Source organism: Coregonus clupeaformis, chromosome 8 (genome assembly GCF_020615455.1).
Source record: "Coregonus clupeaformis isolate EN_2021a chromosome 8, ASM2061545v1, whole genome shotgun sequence".
In the NCBI taxonomy this organism is placed as follows: domain Eukaryota; kingdom Metazoa; phylum Chordata; class Actinopteri; order Salmoniformes; family Salmonidae; genus Coregonus; species Coregonus clupeaformis.
The window spans coordinates 34,264,789-34,280,320 of record NC_059199.1 but is presented as its reverse complement, the minus strand read 5'-3'; the positions used below and the strand labels follow the sequence as shown (position 1 = coordinate 34,280,320).

The window sequence follows — 15,532 nt, the reverse complement described above, 5'->3', positions numbered from 1 at the left end:
ACATGTATAATACAAGTGAGACACATGAGTGGCAGTGACACAAAATGGCTTCTCACCTTCAAGCACTTACTCCCTGCAGGATGGAAAGAAACTACAATGTATACATTTTTCTACATAAAAGCAAAGAAGTTCCTTAGCTAGAGAAAGATATTCATGAAAGATAACGATGTACGCTTTGTGTCTTTTCATGGCTCTTTTCAATCTTTGAAGAGCCTAATTATCATAGAACACTGATTATAATTCTTACATAACAGCTTGAGTAAAGCTTGGTGATTTCAACGTAATAATTTTAACGATCTGAAAATGTTACATGGAGTGGAGCGTCAATACTGTGTGTTTATGCAACAGGCTCTCCTACAGACTCTCTGTGCATTGAACCAACTGATGCTCCCCCTTCAGCTTCTCCTGCTTTACAATGTGTGGTGTGGCCTGACAACCACAGACAAAATATTGAGCCCCTTTTTACCTAAGAGGGTACTTGTGTTATTCACTGCCTATGAGAGCCAGCCTCTGCCAGGCACTTTGTAATCAAGCCTATCAGTCACTAGAGATTGGCTGAATGAATAAAAATGTCAGTGGTAGAACAGGCATACCTCACCTCAGCCAGGTTTTTAAATAAGCCTTCGGTTCAGTCTATGCAGTGTATGAATACAGATATCATTCACCTGCGTCAAGTAATGATAAACAATTGTAAGATTTAACAAGGGAGTAATGATACATCGTTACGTAGTACTGGTTGTGAACATGATCAACTGTTAACTGGTTATTTCAACAATAGTCAATTGTGTAATGTGCATTAACATGAGCCAATGAAAATGCTCTATAAAACCTTTTAACTGCTCAATCAGAAATATTGTTTCATCAGACTTATGAAAAGGCTGGAATTGAGAGAGAGAGAAAAAAATATAAAAGGCAAGGCACTTATTGTTTCGGTAGCGTGGGCCATTCCAGCTAAGAGGACTGTAGCAGCTGCTGCCTGTGAATGCCTACCTGCTTCCCAACGCCGTCTCGCTTTCCGTCTCCGTGGTACCCGTCTGTGGAGTCCTCCTCCCCGGTCCTCTGCTGTGAGCTCGATGGAAACTGGCTCTCCATCTGAGGCCGCGCCTCCCGTTCTGCTGCAGCAGTAGAACCTCCAGCTTCGTTTCTCTCCGCCACCTCCTCCTTCTCCCTCTTCTCTTTTGACTGGGCAGAGCTCTGGCGCTTCTTCTTTCCTCGCCGCTGCTGTGTCTTGCGCCTGTCTGACCCAGAGGCTGAAGGCTCGACAGCGGAGCTACGCTCAACAGGTCCCTCCCCCACAGTCGAGACCTGAGATGGGGCTGCAGACGGAGCGAGCGTTTGGCTTTGCTGCTGAGCCTCTGTGGTGTGTCGGCGGCGGTCTCGCTCTATTTCGGCGGCCTGTAAGGAGGAGCGGAGTACGTCTACCTCCCCTTTGAGAGATTCGATCTGGAGATGATGATCCTCGATGGAGCAAGCTGGGGCTGCAGACTGAACAGGCTGCTCTCTCTGTTGGAGATTCGCTTGGCTCTGAGCAGCTCTCCCTCCCTCCTCTCTCTGCAGTTCCATCTCTCCCTTTCTCTCCTTCAGAGTCTCCCGCTCTCTATCGAGCTCTTCTTCCAGGTTTTCGAATCGGGCGATGACCTCCTTGTTTTCTCTCCTGACCTGACTCAGCTCTCCTTCCAGCTCATCCAATTCGCCTTCTGTAACAGTCAGCTGCTCGGTAACTTCAGACAGCCTCACAGCCAGTTCCTTCTTTTCTGTCAGAGCTACCTTCAGCTTCTCCATCAGCTCAGTAGTGCCTTTCTCTATCGAAGAACCACCGCTGTCCTCCATTTTGCTAGTTTCCTTGTTCTCCCTCAGCTCCTGAATCTGCGACTGGAGGCTGGCCAGTTTTGATTCATACACGAGTGTCTCCTTGAGAATCCTTTCCTCCAACTGCGCCTTTACCTCAACAAGGCACGTGTACTCCTCCTTGAGCTCCTGATAGTTCACCTCAAAGTTCTTTTCGGCAAAAGAGAATGTGTTCCTTTGCTTTTCAATCTCCTCTTGCAACTCTACCACTTGTCGCTGCTTTTGTTCATTTTCTGTGGTGAGGGATTTAAATTTTTTCGTCTTGGACTCCACTTCCTCTTTCATGGCGTTGTTGGTTTCCATCAAAATCCTATGTTCAGACTCCTGCTCCCTCCATTTGTTGTCCCAGCTCTTTTCTCTCTCCTTGGACTGGTTTTCTAGCAGCTCATTATTTTTCAACAGCAATTGGATTTCCTTCTCCATTCTGACAATTTCTTCTCCACCCTTTCTCAGTTCCTCAACCTCCACCTGAAGTTCCTTGAGTTGCGCCACCAGCTCTTCGGCTTTCGAGCTGTGCAGCGCCATCTTCAGGTCGTCTTTCAGTGCAACAATTTGGTGTAACAGCTCGTCCCGCTCGTCCTCGTAACCGTTCCGCAGTTCCGCCAGGGCTTGGCCATGCCGGATGGACACCTCGTTGAGGAGGTTCTCAGCGTTGACCTGGCTTTCCCTCTGGAGGTCCTCCCGAAGGAGAATGAGCTCCTCCTCGTGGCTGAAGAGGAGCTGTGTCCTCAGCCTCTCAAGTTCCGCCTCCTGTGACTCAGCCATGCGGTCCAGCACCGCGTCCTTCTCCCGCTCCATCATCTCCAGTTTGATCTTGTAGTTGGTTGTCTCCGACTCGTGCTTGACCTCAATCTCTTCTGCTGACTCTGCAGTGGCAGCTAGCTGGGCCTTCAGGTCATCAATGGTTTCCTGGAGGCGCTGCAGCTCACCCCGACAACGCTCATGGACAGAGAAGTTCTGGGAGGCCTGCTCCACTTTGACATGGGCTGAGCGGAGGTCCTGGAGCAGGTCAACCACCTGACCCTGGAGGTTGAGCTTCTCCTGTGCCACCTGGGTCAGCTCCTGTCTGTCCTTCTCACGGAGCGCATGGGCCTCTTGGAGCCTCTGCTGAAGCTCTGCGATCTTGCCCTTATGCTCGATCACCACCTCGGGACTGGGACTGGGTGCGGGTTGCTGTGCTCTTAGAAGCTCTAGCTCTTCGCGATGCAGCTCTGTGACCCGCTCCAGGGCCGCAGAGTGCTGCAAGCGAAGCTCCTGCTTCATCTGGACGATCTGCTCACCGTACATCTCGTCCAGCTCCGCCCGGAGATGCTCCAGCCTGCGGGCTGAGTCCTCCTCCATCCTCTGGAGGGTGTCGCTCTCTGACAGGCTGCCCTGGTGGCGTCGCTTCTGGAGGTCTTCTACGGTGCCCATCAGCTGCTGGATTTCACTGGAGGACATTCGCTCCTTCTGCCTGGAAGCTGAGAGTTCGCCCCTGCATGACTCCAGCTCACCCTTACTGCCCTCCAGCTCAACCCTATAGCTATTCAACTCACCCTTAGTGCTCTCTAAGTCCCTCTTACAGCTCTCCAGCTCTTGGGCCTTTGATGTCATTTGCTGGTTGAGGTCGTTTAAGCATTTCTCAGAGGCTGTCAACTCACCCTTTAGCTGGTGGAGGGAGGAGTCATGTTCTGACATGACTCTCTCTTGCTCGGCAATCAGCAGTTCTTTCTCGTTCAACTTTTGTGCAAAAGTCTCCTCAGTCATCCTTCCCACCTGTGTAAGCTCCACCTTGAGCATGGTCAGTGTACGCTCATGTTCTGTTATTATTGCAGTTTGCTCCGAAATCAGCAGGTCTTTTTCATTTACCCTTTGGGCAAATGACTCTTCAGCCCCTCTGCCCACATGTGTGAGCTCTTCTCTAAGTTGCATTAGGGAACGCTCATGCTCTGCCATAATTCTCTCCTGTTCAGCAATCAGCAGGTCTTTCTCATTTAACCTTTGTGCAAATGACTCTTCTGTTCTTCTTCCCACCTGTGAGGAAAAGTATTTATTAGACATACAGGTAAAATGTCAAAAATATAATTAAAGTCTAATACTATAACGGTTTAAATAAAACTTATACAAAACAGCCTTTAAACTAAATTCTGTTTTTGTAAGGTAATAAGGTAATAATAGTAAGAAATGTAAATCAGATTTCAAAATGCACCCTGCAATCAACCACCTATAAAACAGATCCATTGAATATATCTCCATACGTTTCATACAAGCAGACGTTTTCACATGAATGACAGGCACTGACTAACACCAACTAGGCAGCCGCCTCACCATGTCAGCCTCGTTGAGCCGGTGCTGGAGCTGGCTGACCTGCAGCAGCTGCTCCTTGCTCATCACTTGATGCCCTCTAACCTGGCTGTCCATCTCCTCCAGCTGCTGCTGGTATTGAACGAGCTGCTGCTTGGCCTGCAGGAGGTCCTGCGCTGTGCTGCTGTGGCTGGTGTTCCTTAGCGTCTCACCTGCCTGCAGCTGTCAATAAAACCAGAGGGTGTTCATGTTCCCGTGGAAATGAGGGAAAACAACAATATCACCACCACATCTGTTGTATAATTATTAGAAGGGTAATAAAATACATTAAATGTTGATAGAGCAGGGAAAAGCTTGAGACAGAATAAGATGGCATAGGAAAGATAGGATTGCATTGGACTGGTACAGGTATGTCTGACCTAGGGTTGCAAAATTCCTGTAACTTTCCCCATATTCCCAGGTTTTCCCGGAATCCCGGTTGGAGGATTCCCTGATTTCCCGGAATATTCCAACCAGGTTCTCTGGAAAGGTTATTTTGGGAAAGTTACAGAAATGTTGCAACCCTAGTCTAACCCTACACTTGTTAAAGGTTTGTACCTCACCTGACTAATCTTGTTTTCTTCTTCTATTATAGACTAGGGTGGGATAATATGGTATAGTGTAATGTAGTCTAGTGTAGTGTATAGCCTAGATAAGAATGTCTTACCTGCTGGAACTGAATGTGCAGTTTCTGGCTCTGCTCAGTCATCTCCAGGAACTCCCTCATGGCCTCGTCCTTCTCTTTGCGAGACTGCTGCAGATTGGCTGTGAGTTGGGTGATGATGACATCTCGCTGCTTCAAGGCAGCCTTAAAGTCCTGCAGCTGGAGGAGAAAAAAAAAGTGCAGTGTGTATACCTTGCATAATAAACGTCAGTGATTCACAAGTCACACTTTAGTATGACAAAGAAAATAGTACACTGGCTTGACTTTGATAAAGACAAAGTGTGGTCTCAACAATGGAAGTAGCTAGTTTGGGATATTTGAGGGTAGAGGTGATTTAAAGGAGTATAGGTGGTAATAGAACCACAGATCAATGTTTTTCAACCAAACAAGAAAGGGGATGAGTCCATTGAAAAGGGAAATACCAAGAATAATTTATATGTACATGTTACGTGTGTTTGACATTTCACTTGATCTTTACAGAGATCTCTCATATTTCAGCAGTAATCTGAATATCAGTATATAAAAGCTTAGAAATAGGTTCCTTGAAAGATAAGAACGAAAATAAGTAGGCCTAAACTACTGCGAACAAAACCATGCAAATTATTGTAATAGAAAACCACAGAAGTGGAAAAATAAAATATTCATCATAACCTGATTTTTTAACAGTGACCCCTGCTGGGTAATGGCGTTATTATCAATATGAGAGCTGCACCCTCAAAGGAAGGTCAGCCCCGCAGCGTGGGCTCAGCAAGGCCAACCCATTATGCAATCTGCTTGAAAATTAGACTCATAACACAGACTACAAAAAATGTAAATGTTATATGAACATTTGCAGTTGACAGGTGAAGCAGGTTATCTACTATTTTTCTAACTACCAATCTTAATTCCTTCATACATACACATAGACCACGCATGTACATGTAGCATATTACCTGTTGCACCCCCTCTGTGCCGAAGGCCGCTCTAAATTCCTCCAGCTCTCGGCTCAGCTCCTCTACCGCCAGAGTCTTGGCAGCCAGCTCTTCCTCCATGACCTGTACCCTTCCACCCCTCACCTCCTGCTGAACAGGGTCCACTTCCTCCTGTTGTGGGGAGGAACAGTGGCTATTTTAGCAATTACCTAACATCCAAAACTGCCACAGAACAGAGGGGGGAAAATGGTACCTGTAGCTTGCTTAGCAATACATTAGCATCCACGACTGCCACAGAACTGAGGGGGAAATGGTAGCTAGCTTAGCAATTAGCTAACCTACAAAACCACCACTGAAGCAATTAGTTTGCATCCAAGGCTGCCACAGAACTGAGGGGAATGGTAGAAATTAACTAGCCAACATCCAAAACTGCCAAAGAACTGGCAGCCATTAAAGAGCACTGTGCTGACAATGGTTCCCTCTTTCGCTTTACCTTTGTACTTCACTACTCTTACCTTAAACGTCACGCTCTCCTCTTTTTCTTTCTACCTCGCTCTATCTTCTTTTCCTTCTTAGAATGGTTTTACTTCTTTACTCTCAAACAAAATCACACAGAAACAGTCAATCACTTCATTTGCTGTCTTTCTCAGCCTCTATCCCCTCCTTCTCCCTTTTCCCTTCCCTCCATCCCTCTCTCACCCTCTGATCCTGCCTGCAAATGGCAGGATTACCTGCGTGCCTTGGCAAATGAGCAGCTCTTGCATCATTGTCCAGCGCCCTCTTCTCTAGCCACTTCATCATTCCATCCTCCAATCCCTCTTTCTACTTCTCTTCCTCCTTCTGTTTTCCTCTTTCTGGTCTGACTTCCAGAGTAATTTACACATCTGAAATGTCAAGCAGGCCCGATTCCCTACTCCCCATCCCTGCTGTTAAAATGGGGAGTAAATGTTAAAGGATGACGGCAGCAGCCCACGGACAATGCTGCTGTTGCTGCACTGCAGTCCCTGGCCTTGAAATTAAAACCACTTCACAAGCGCACACTGAGGATTCCAGAAGCAGAGAATAAAAAGGGACTTGGTTAGTGAGTTAGTCTGAGGAAAATCTCAGGGTTAGGAGGTCAGAATGCAGTGCGGAGACAGAGCAAACGTGTTACAGTAAAAAGAGACAGTAGCTTGTTTTCTATTTAATTGTCGTACTGTACCCAGATAAACTCCTTGGAAGTGTCCATTGGGTTCTCGGTCATCTCAAGGCAGCCATTCACCTGTTAATTCACAATACTGTCTGGTAAAGCAGGGGGATTTCATGGTTCAGCTTCCCATTGTTCACTGGTGTACAGTGCACAGAATGAAGGACGTAATTAAATGTGGTATTTTGGTTCTGTCGTCCATGTCAGGCTTTAAAGTAATGACTGCCGCCTTCTCCAAACCGTTAAACTCAGTGTCACAGGCAGACATTTTAATGGCGGCTCTGTAGAAGAGGGGAGGGGGGTGAGAGGTGCGACGGGACTACTTTGACTTGTCAAGTTCAGATAAATGCCAGACGGGGACTTGGGGAGCTGAGTGCCTGGCAACAAGCTAGCCAAGTCATGTGGTCTGTTCCATGAGGCAACCTGGGAAAAGGCAGGCCTGTCCAAGGACCTAAGCCCCGAACCGTAACACTAATCGTAAATAGCAGAGGACCTTATTAACAGATCTAGATTCAGCTTACCCCCTGTCGAATCTGAACCTTAACCAATAGGGGAAATATTTTTTTCAAGGTGAGGAAACAAATAAAACATTTTGCAATTTAGGTGAACTATCCCTTCAAGTACAGTATATTAACTCAATTTAAAAGTGTTCTCTGGTGTAAACTACGACAAAGTTAACTCACCTCGGAGGAGTAGTCTTCGGCTGTGGTGGACACTTCACTATCTGGCTGCAATAGGAAACAAGAGGAGGATTCATCAGACCCTGCATGGGGAGGACCATAATAGGCCCACCGTGAGTCACCAGTACAAGTGGCCCACACAACCTCAACTCGAGCAGAGTGGATTACATTTCAATACAACAAGCAGAGGGGAGGAAAAAAAAAGCTTCAAAGTGCATTAAAACTGATGGACCATAACTACATGAGTAAGCAGTTTTAGCTAAAACAAGCCCACCCTAGGTCAACATTGTGTGTACAGCTAGAATTCTGCTTTACAGTCCCATTACTTAAAGAGGGACTGACTGGGGAGCAGTTCATGATATGACAAGGCTATTGTCCTCTCATTTCCGATTCGTCTTTGTGCAGCCAGTTCTGGTCAGTTTCTGGAGAAGAATAGGTTAATTATGGCGATGTCAAATGCTGTCTGCCCGTTTGACCTACATTCAATGGGGCATTTTGGAAGCATGCTGTGCCACATTCAATCACGGGGCGCAACCTACTTTTATAAGACAGGTCCTTTTCAATGGAATAATGGCAGTGATAATTGGAGCCTATTCTAGAGGGGCTAATTTCACTTAAACAATATACAAATTTGGAACACCATGGGGCAAGTCGGGGAGAAATGAAATGAGAGGTTTTATGTCCGAGTTTATGGCACAGTAGGCCGATAGTTCCTTTTCATTGACGATTGGGAGAGACTTTGAATGGCTTTGGTATCAGCAACAGTTTAGCCTATATTTCTTGGACTGTGCTTGTTGAATTCTGGTGATTCTAGGGAAGGTAGAATAGGAAACAGCATTGGATGTAGCCTAGTGGCAACACTGGATGTGATGTCTTAAGAGAAGTGTCAGATTGTTGACGTCTCACGTTTGTAACTTTGCACAAAAAAAAAGATCCTGTGGGGATTGGAGTAACGTAACATTTATCTAGGGTAGGCATATCACTTCAAATGTATGAATCGGAAACGTGAATATGATTTTCAAAGATAGGCAAGCTGCTTATCATGGATTTGATTGTATCAGGACGTCAAATTGTCAGATAATCAGCAAGTCTGCCTCTATTATACCACTTGTGTCAGATGGGAAACGCGGTTAATCTGTTTAAGATATGCACCGGTGAGAGACAATACAACAGGTTAGCACTCGCACAGATCTCTGTGAAGCCATCTGCCTATACAAGTGCCTTGGAAGGGGAACACTTTGAAGATGGTGTTTCCACAGCAACCCCTCTCTGCAGGGGAAGTTGTATGGCTACTTGGAAAGTGTCCGTGTTGATTCAATGGTGCGCCCAGGGCCAATTACACCCTTTGTCTTGGAAATGAAAACACATTGTTGTGAGAAGAAACAGACTAAAAACTAAAATGGTTCTAACTAAATGGTTGAACCATTTATCAGTCTCATTATTACAAATATGGATTCAGATGAGTCTGAACTCAATGACACGAGTCTAAACTCATGAGCATCTTGGACCTATGAACATTTTATCATTAATGACCGAAGTGGAAATTCATGACAAACGTTTAGGCGTGCTGCTGCTCAAAATGTCTGCATGCCTATATTTACATTTTATTCATTTAGCAGACGCTCTTATCCAGAGCGACGTACATATATTTTTTTATACTGCCCCCCGTGGGAATCGAACCCACAACCCTGGCGTTGCAAGCGCCATGCTCTACCAACTGAGCTACACGGGGCCCCTATAGAAATACAGTAGTCATGACGGAGAAAGTGCTGAGCTACACCTCAAGAATACCGACCACCAAAAGAAAAGACAGGCAGCAGCCACTCTATTCAATCACCTCCGGGTCCGTTTTGTGCTGCAAGGCCACAAAGCTCTCCAACACTAGAACGTGGCGGCTCAACCTGTTTAAAATCAATTGTCTGTTGCCACGGCAACCCACCATTTCCCAGTTACATTCAGTCGGCAAGGGGAGAAAAAAATGCTGTGTGGTTTTTCAGCAACAGAGGGAATGAAAACTATTAATGCTGTTCGTGACACAAGTTGCACAAAGGAACAGAAGGGAGGGAGGAAAGAGAGGAGTTTGCATTGTTCAGCGTAGGTGCAGAGTTGGGGGTGGCATGGTGCATGCAACCTATTCAATGCTTGTGAATGCGCTCAAGGTTGTGAGGCGAGCTGCGTTATATTAATAATGACAGGCTAAGACGGTCATTTGAAAGAGAGGGAGAGATTCATTGAGCAAGCTTGCAATTAAACTTTGGTCCTCTGTAGCTCAATTGGTAGAGCATGGCGCTTGTAACGCCAGGGTAGTGGGTTCGATCCCCGGGACCACCCATACGTAAAAATGTATGCACGCATGACTGTAAGTCGCTTTGGATAAAAGCGTCTGCTAAATGGCATATTATTTATTATATTAAACTTTATAAAGACATGTCTGAAGAGCTGGGAAAAGAAGCCTGAACTAAATTTTCACCAAATCCTTACCTTATCTTTTGGTTTATTATTTTGCTCATTATCTAACCAAAGTTGAAAGAATTCTCTAACCCAACCCTCTAGCACAATAACAATATTCACAAAAATAAAGAAATGCAGTTTGCCAGCTGTAACTCAGGTTTCAAATTCAGCCAAAAAGGTGTTGTGATTCAGCAAATCAAAAGGTAACACAGCACTAACAAGGACACTTATTGGCTGCTCCACTGTTCATCCCTTTAACCCAGGGTTTCCCCAAACTCAGTCCTCTGGTGCACGTTTTGGATTTTGCCCTAACACTACACAGTTGATTCAAATAATCAACTAATCATCAAGCTTTGATCATTTTAATCAGCTGTGTAGTGTTAGGGCAAAAATCAAAACGTTCACCGCTTGGGGTCCCGAGGACAGAGTTTGGGAAACGCTGCTTTAATATTGCGCCTTTGAAAATCGGCACTCACAAAAGTCGCTCATAGCAACTGCATAGGTTAATTCCGGGGACTGTTATGAGACTTGAGACACTGCTCATTCTGCTCGAATGGATTCAGACAACGTCTTTGATGCAACAAAATGTGAATCGTTTATCAGGGTCCCCGGCATTAAATATGCGTGATTACCAAAACATTATTATGTCATGTTTGGACTACTACGTTTTGCATTTTTATTTATCTAATGTAATGTTCTATTCAAAATTGTACATGTATATTTTAGTCATTTAGCAGATACTCTATCCAGAGCAACTTACAGTATTAAGTGCATTCATTTCGTACTTTTTCAAGCCAAGCAATTAAAATGTGTATCTTAAAAACTGTACCAATGCTTTAGAAATAAAGAGCACATTTAGTGTTAATTCATATTTGTGATTCAAGTTACCATGATCTTTCACTAGATGATCAGTATGGGACAATACAGGAAGCCACATAAATATAGGCTACTACTGCTTACAATGTATCCCTACACACATTAGGCTACTTCTCTACCATAGCATCAGCAAAAAAAGAACCTAGCGCTAACATACATGATTCAACTAACCTAGGTCTTGATGAATGGTTGATTAGCTCAATCAGTTCACCCTGTCTAGGATCAAGTTGTGAGAAATTCCTCACAGAAGACCAATATTATTTTAATAAACCATAATTTCATGGCCAGGGGAAGAACCAGTTCTTATCCCCTTTAACACTACTGAGCCAAGCCAGTTTCTTCTCTAGTCTATTCAACTTTCCAACTCAAGCAAGGCTGCACGCTAGGAGAAGCTCAATTCAAATGGTCAATCAATGGTTAGGGATGGTCCAGAGGTTTTTGGCCTTACCTCTATGGTGTACGTCTGGTCGTGTTTGACCGTCTCACCACTGCGCAGGGTCCTGGCGAAGGTAAACTCTGTGGTAGGGGGGTCCGGTTCCCCTGTTCCTCCTCCTACCTCCCCCCCACTTCCCTCCCCCACTGACTGATCTAACTCCTGCTCGGCCTCCCCTCTACCCGGTCCATCTCCACCCGGGTCGTCGTCGGTTTCTCTTCTCTTTTTCTTCTTCTGCTTCTTCTTCTGTCTGTCGGCATGAGCTTTCTTCTGCCGGTACTCAGCCAACTGGGGTCACACAGGGAGAGAGGAAAAGAAGACAACAGGCAAGGCAGGGTCAGTGAGGATAAATACAGAGATTACAGTGTGTCTGCGCCGCTTAAGAGGCAGTCCAACAAACTTGGCTAAATTCTAGATTTAAGGCTAGATGCTATGCTACACTGAACACTGACTATACTAAATGCTACACTTTACATTCCTTTAAAAAAGCAACCACAATCAACTTCAAATGATATTTGATTAGTTCAATTAGCCTTTTCTGTTAGATTAGGCCTACCCAAGAATCAACTACTTTAGTTGGTGTTCCAAATTCAAAAATGTTGTCGGGAAAAAGATCTACAAGACAAAAATACCTACAGTAGTGCTACATAGCTTGGTAAAGCTTGCGGGAAACATTGCGTGCGTCCCGGAGCCAGCAACCTCGGCTGCAACTGTGAATCCTTGCCGTACATAGGCCCCTAATGACCAACAGTTTCCTTCCTAATCTTTTAAATACCCGCTAAAAGGATTACATTTTTTTTACTTCCTAGATGTCAAACATCTAATGACTTAAACGGATTGGTAATTAGGTATATGGATAAACTGCAGTTTTCACCCACCATAAAGCTTTCGCCGTTTACAATTGTCCCCCCTCTCCTAAATATTAGTGTGCAAAGTGATGTCTTTAGTAACAAATGGAAGAGAAACTGTTTAGCTAGGAAAGGAGGAATACATCTGGATCCATGTAAGTCTTGAAGAGAGCCAAACGCTACTTGAGCAAATGGCGGATTTGGGATTAGCAAAGTCTAAAGTCGCCCAAAGTCCATCCTAATCTACCACGCTGCTCCCTTCATCGACTTTCAGACTTTCATTTTCATATCCCTTGAGGGGGCAGACTTTCTTTGAGACGAACGTAGACGGAGGGTGTGTGGACAATCACAGGTTAATCTGGAGCGGCACTTGGACAAATCTGATGCTTTTAAGAGGAGTGTGTTCACTAGAAGCTAGCTCTAACAGAGCACAGAGACCTGGAGAAACAATTTAGGCTGCTAGTATATTGAGATGCATCATGCCAGGCCTGCTGAATTGTACGGTATCAACAGATGAATTGCTCTGTTATGTTTTAATTAATGAGAAAAACATTCATTTCCATGTAATATGCCAATGTCTAATTTTACAATATGTAAACAGATACCCTACATAAACATAGACTACACACAAATTAGCTCCCGGAGCGTGTACACACACACACACACCATGTGTCGTGCACACGTACACAAACTTCCCTTGGTGTGCAGTCTGCACCCACAAACATATTTAATTTCCCTCAGTGCACAAACAGCAGGGGTTCTGTACAGTTAATCGCCACAAGGGAATGCTGGCACTAATTACATGGCTTGGACAGTAAAAGCCCTGATATCCATTATGGATAAGGGGCTGGTGACAGCCACTGAGTGAGTGCTAATGCAAGAGCCAGTGAACTGAATGGCCGGCTATGGGAGCTGGCTGACAGCAGGGGAGCTCAAACAGCAGGCCACTGTGGGAAGCAGGTGTCACATGGCATGGCGAGCAACAGGTAACCCCTGTTGCCAAGGATACTACAGCCCACGTACCTGTGAGGGGGCTGACTGCACCATGGGACAATGTATCTTAAAAAAGGACACATTTCCAGTAGGTTATCATACTAGAGCTCAATGCAGCTCTAACTCGTGCATGCAGCTATACAGTTAGCAGGGGTCTGCAACATGTGTCCTGATCCAGGGGCAATTTTTTGGTTCGCCACCTGCTTTGATGTGGCCCGCCAACTTGTGATCCCATTTTGGTAGAGAAAGTTCCTAATAACCCACCCTACCTATAGGTTATTATGCTTTATGACCAGTTAAAGTATAAAATTGCATACATTTTGGCCAAGTCTCGAATAAGGATTTTCAGTCAATCATATACTGAACAAAAATATAAATGCAACATGAGAAGTGTTGGTTTCATGAGCTAAAATAAAAGATCCCAGAAATGTTCCATATGCACAAAACGCTTATTTCTCTCAAAATTATGTGCACAAATTTGCAGTGGTGTAAAGTACTTCAGTAGAAATACATTAAAAAGTACTTAAGTAGTTTTTTGTAGTATCTGTACTTTACTATATATATATATATATATATATATATATATATTTTTTTTTTTACTTCATTACATTCCTAAAGAAAATAATGTACTTTTTACTCCATACATTTTCCCTGACACCCAAAAGTACTTCGGGACAAATGGTCCAATTCATGCACTTATCAAGAGAACATCCCTGGTGCCATGTGGTTTACTTAAGTATATTTTAGTAATTACATTTACTTTTGATACTTAAGTATATTTAAAACCAAATACTTTTAGTATTTTACTTAAGTAATATTGTACTGGGTGACTTCCACTTTTACTTGAGTCATTTTCTATTAAGATATCGTTACTTTTACTCAAGTATTACAATTGGGTAATTTTTCCACCACTGCAAATTTCTTTACAATCCTGTTAATGAGCATTTCTCCATTGCCAAGATAATCCATCCACCTGACAGTTGTAGCATATCAAGAAGCTGATTAAACAGCATGATCATTACACAGGCGCACCTTGTGCTGGGTAGAATAAAAGGCCACTACAATGTGCAGTTTTGTCACAAAAAACAATGACACAGATGTCTCAAGTTGAGGGAGCGTGCAATTGGCAAGCTGACTGCAGGAATGTCCACCAGAACTGTTGTCAGATAATTTAAATGTTAATTTCTCTACCATAAGCTGCCTCCAATGTCGTTTTAGAGAATTTGGCAGTACGTCCTACCGCAGACCACGTGTAACCACCCCAGCCCTGGAACTCCACACCCGGTTTCTTTACCTGCAGGATTGTCTGAGACTAGCCACCCGGACAGCTGATGAAACTGAGGAGTATTTCTGTCTGTAATAAAGCCCTTTTATGGGGAAAAACTCATTCTGATTGCCTGGGCCTGGCTCCCCAGTGGGTGGGGGCCTGGCTCCCAAGTGGGTGGGCCCCTGCCCAGTCATGTGAAATCCATAGATCTGGGCCTAATGAATTTATTTAAATTGACTGATTTCCTTATATGAACTTTAATTCAGTAAAATCATTGAAATTGTTGCATGTTGCATTTAGATTTTTGTTCGGTGTATTTCATGGCTTTTCGAAATGGCTCACAGAGCTTGCTATTCCACTCACAGCTGTCATGTTTGTTATGAAGTTGAGATGTTAATGAAGTAATACAGACCGAATTGAAGTGTCTTGAGTTCTTTGCTAGTTCTACAGTATTCTGAATATATGATAGGGACAGGCAATGTAACATCAACAAAGGTTTTTGTAAAACATGCCCCTTACATTGGATCTTCTTGAAACGTTCTCTGCAACGCTTTACTTTCATTAAGGCGTTATATGGTCTATAATTGGTTTATCTTTTTATTGTCAGAAGCATGTGCATTAACCACATTGTGTGTGCTTGTTCTGAAATGTATTTTCTAGACTTTTACAGAAGCAGTTGTTGATTTTTTAACAATGATGTGATACTTAGAAAATATACAGTGCATTCAGATAGTATTCAGACCCCTTGACTTTTTCCACTTTGTTACGTTACAGCCTTATTCTAAAATTGATTTTTTTTAAACATTTCTCTCATCAATCTACACACAATACCCCATAATGACAAAGTGAAAACAGGTTTAGACATTTTCGCTAATTTTTTACAAATTAAAAACAGAAATACCTTATTTAAAGAAGTATTCAGACCCTTTGCTATGACACTCGAAATTGAGCTCAGGTGCATCCTGTTTTCATTGATCATCCTTGAGATGTTTCTACAACTTCATTGGAGACCAGCTGCGGTAAATTCATTTGATTGGACATGATTTGGAAAGG

The 15,532-nt window shown here is 43.9% G+C and overlaps 1 protein-coding gene across 3 annotated transcripts in view; it reads right to left on the bottom strand.

Moving 5' to 3' along the window:
- Positions 1-15,532, bottom strand: part of LOC123491394 (A-kinase anchor protein 9-like) — a 131,624-nt gene that overhangs the window by 101,332 nt on the left and 14,760 nt on the right. For all 3 annotated transcript variants that reach the window (XM_045221973.1, XM_045221974.1, XM_045221975.1), the window contains exons 2-8: positions 11,387-11,659; positions 7,615-7,659; positions 6,947-7,006; positions 5,767-5,916; positions 4,838-4,993; positions 4,156-4,353; positions 991-3,861 (exon numbers count right to left, since the gene is read on the bottom strand). In XM_045221973.1, the coding sequence (XP_045077908.1) occupies positions 991-3,861; positions 4,156-4,353; positions 4,838-4,993; positions 5,767-5,916; positions 6,947-7,006; positions 7,615-7,659; positions 11,387-11,659 (3,753 nt within the window). The remainder of the gene's footprint in view (positions 1-990; positions 3,862-4,155; positions 4,354-4,837; positions 4,994-5,766; positions 5,917-6,946; positions 7,007-7,614; positions 7,660-11,386; positions 11,660-15,532) is intronic.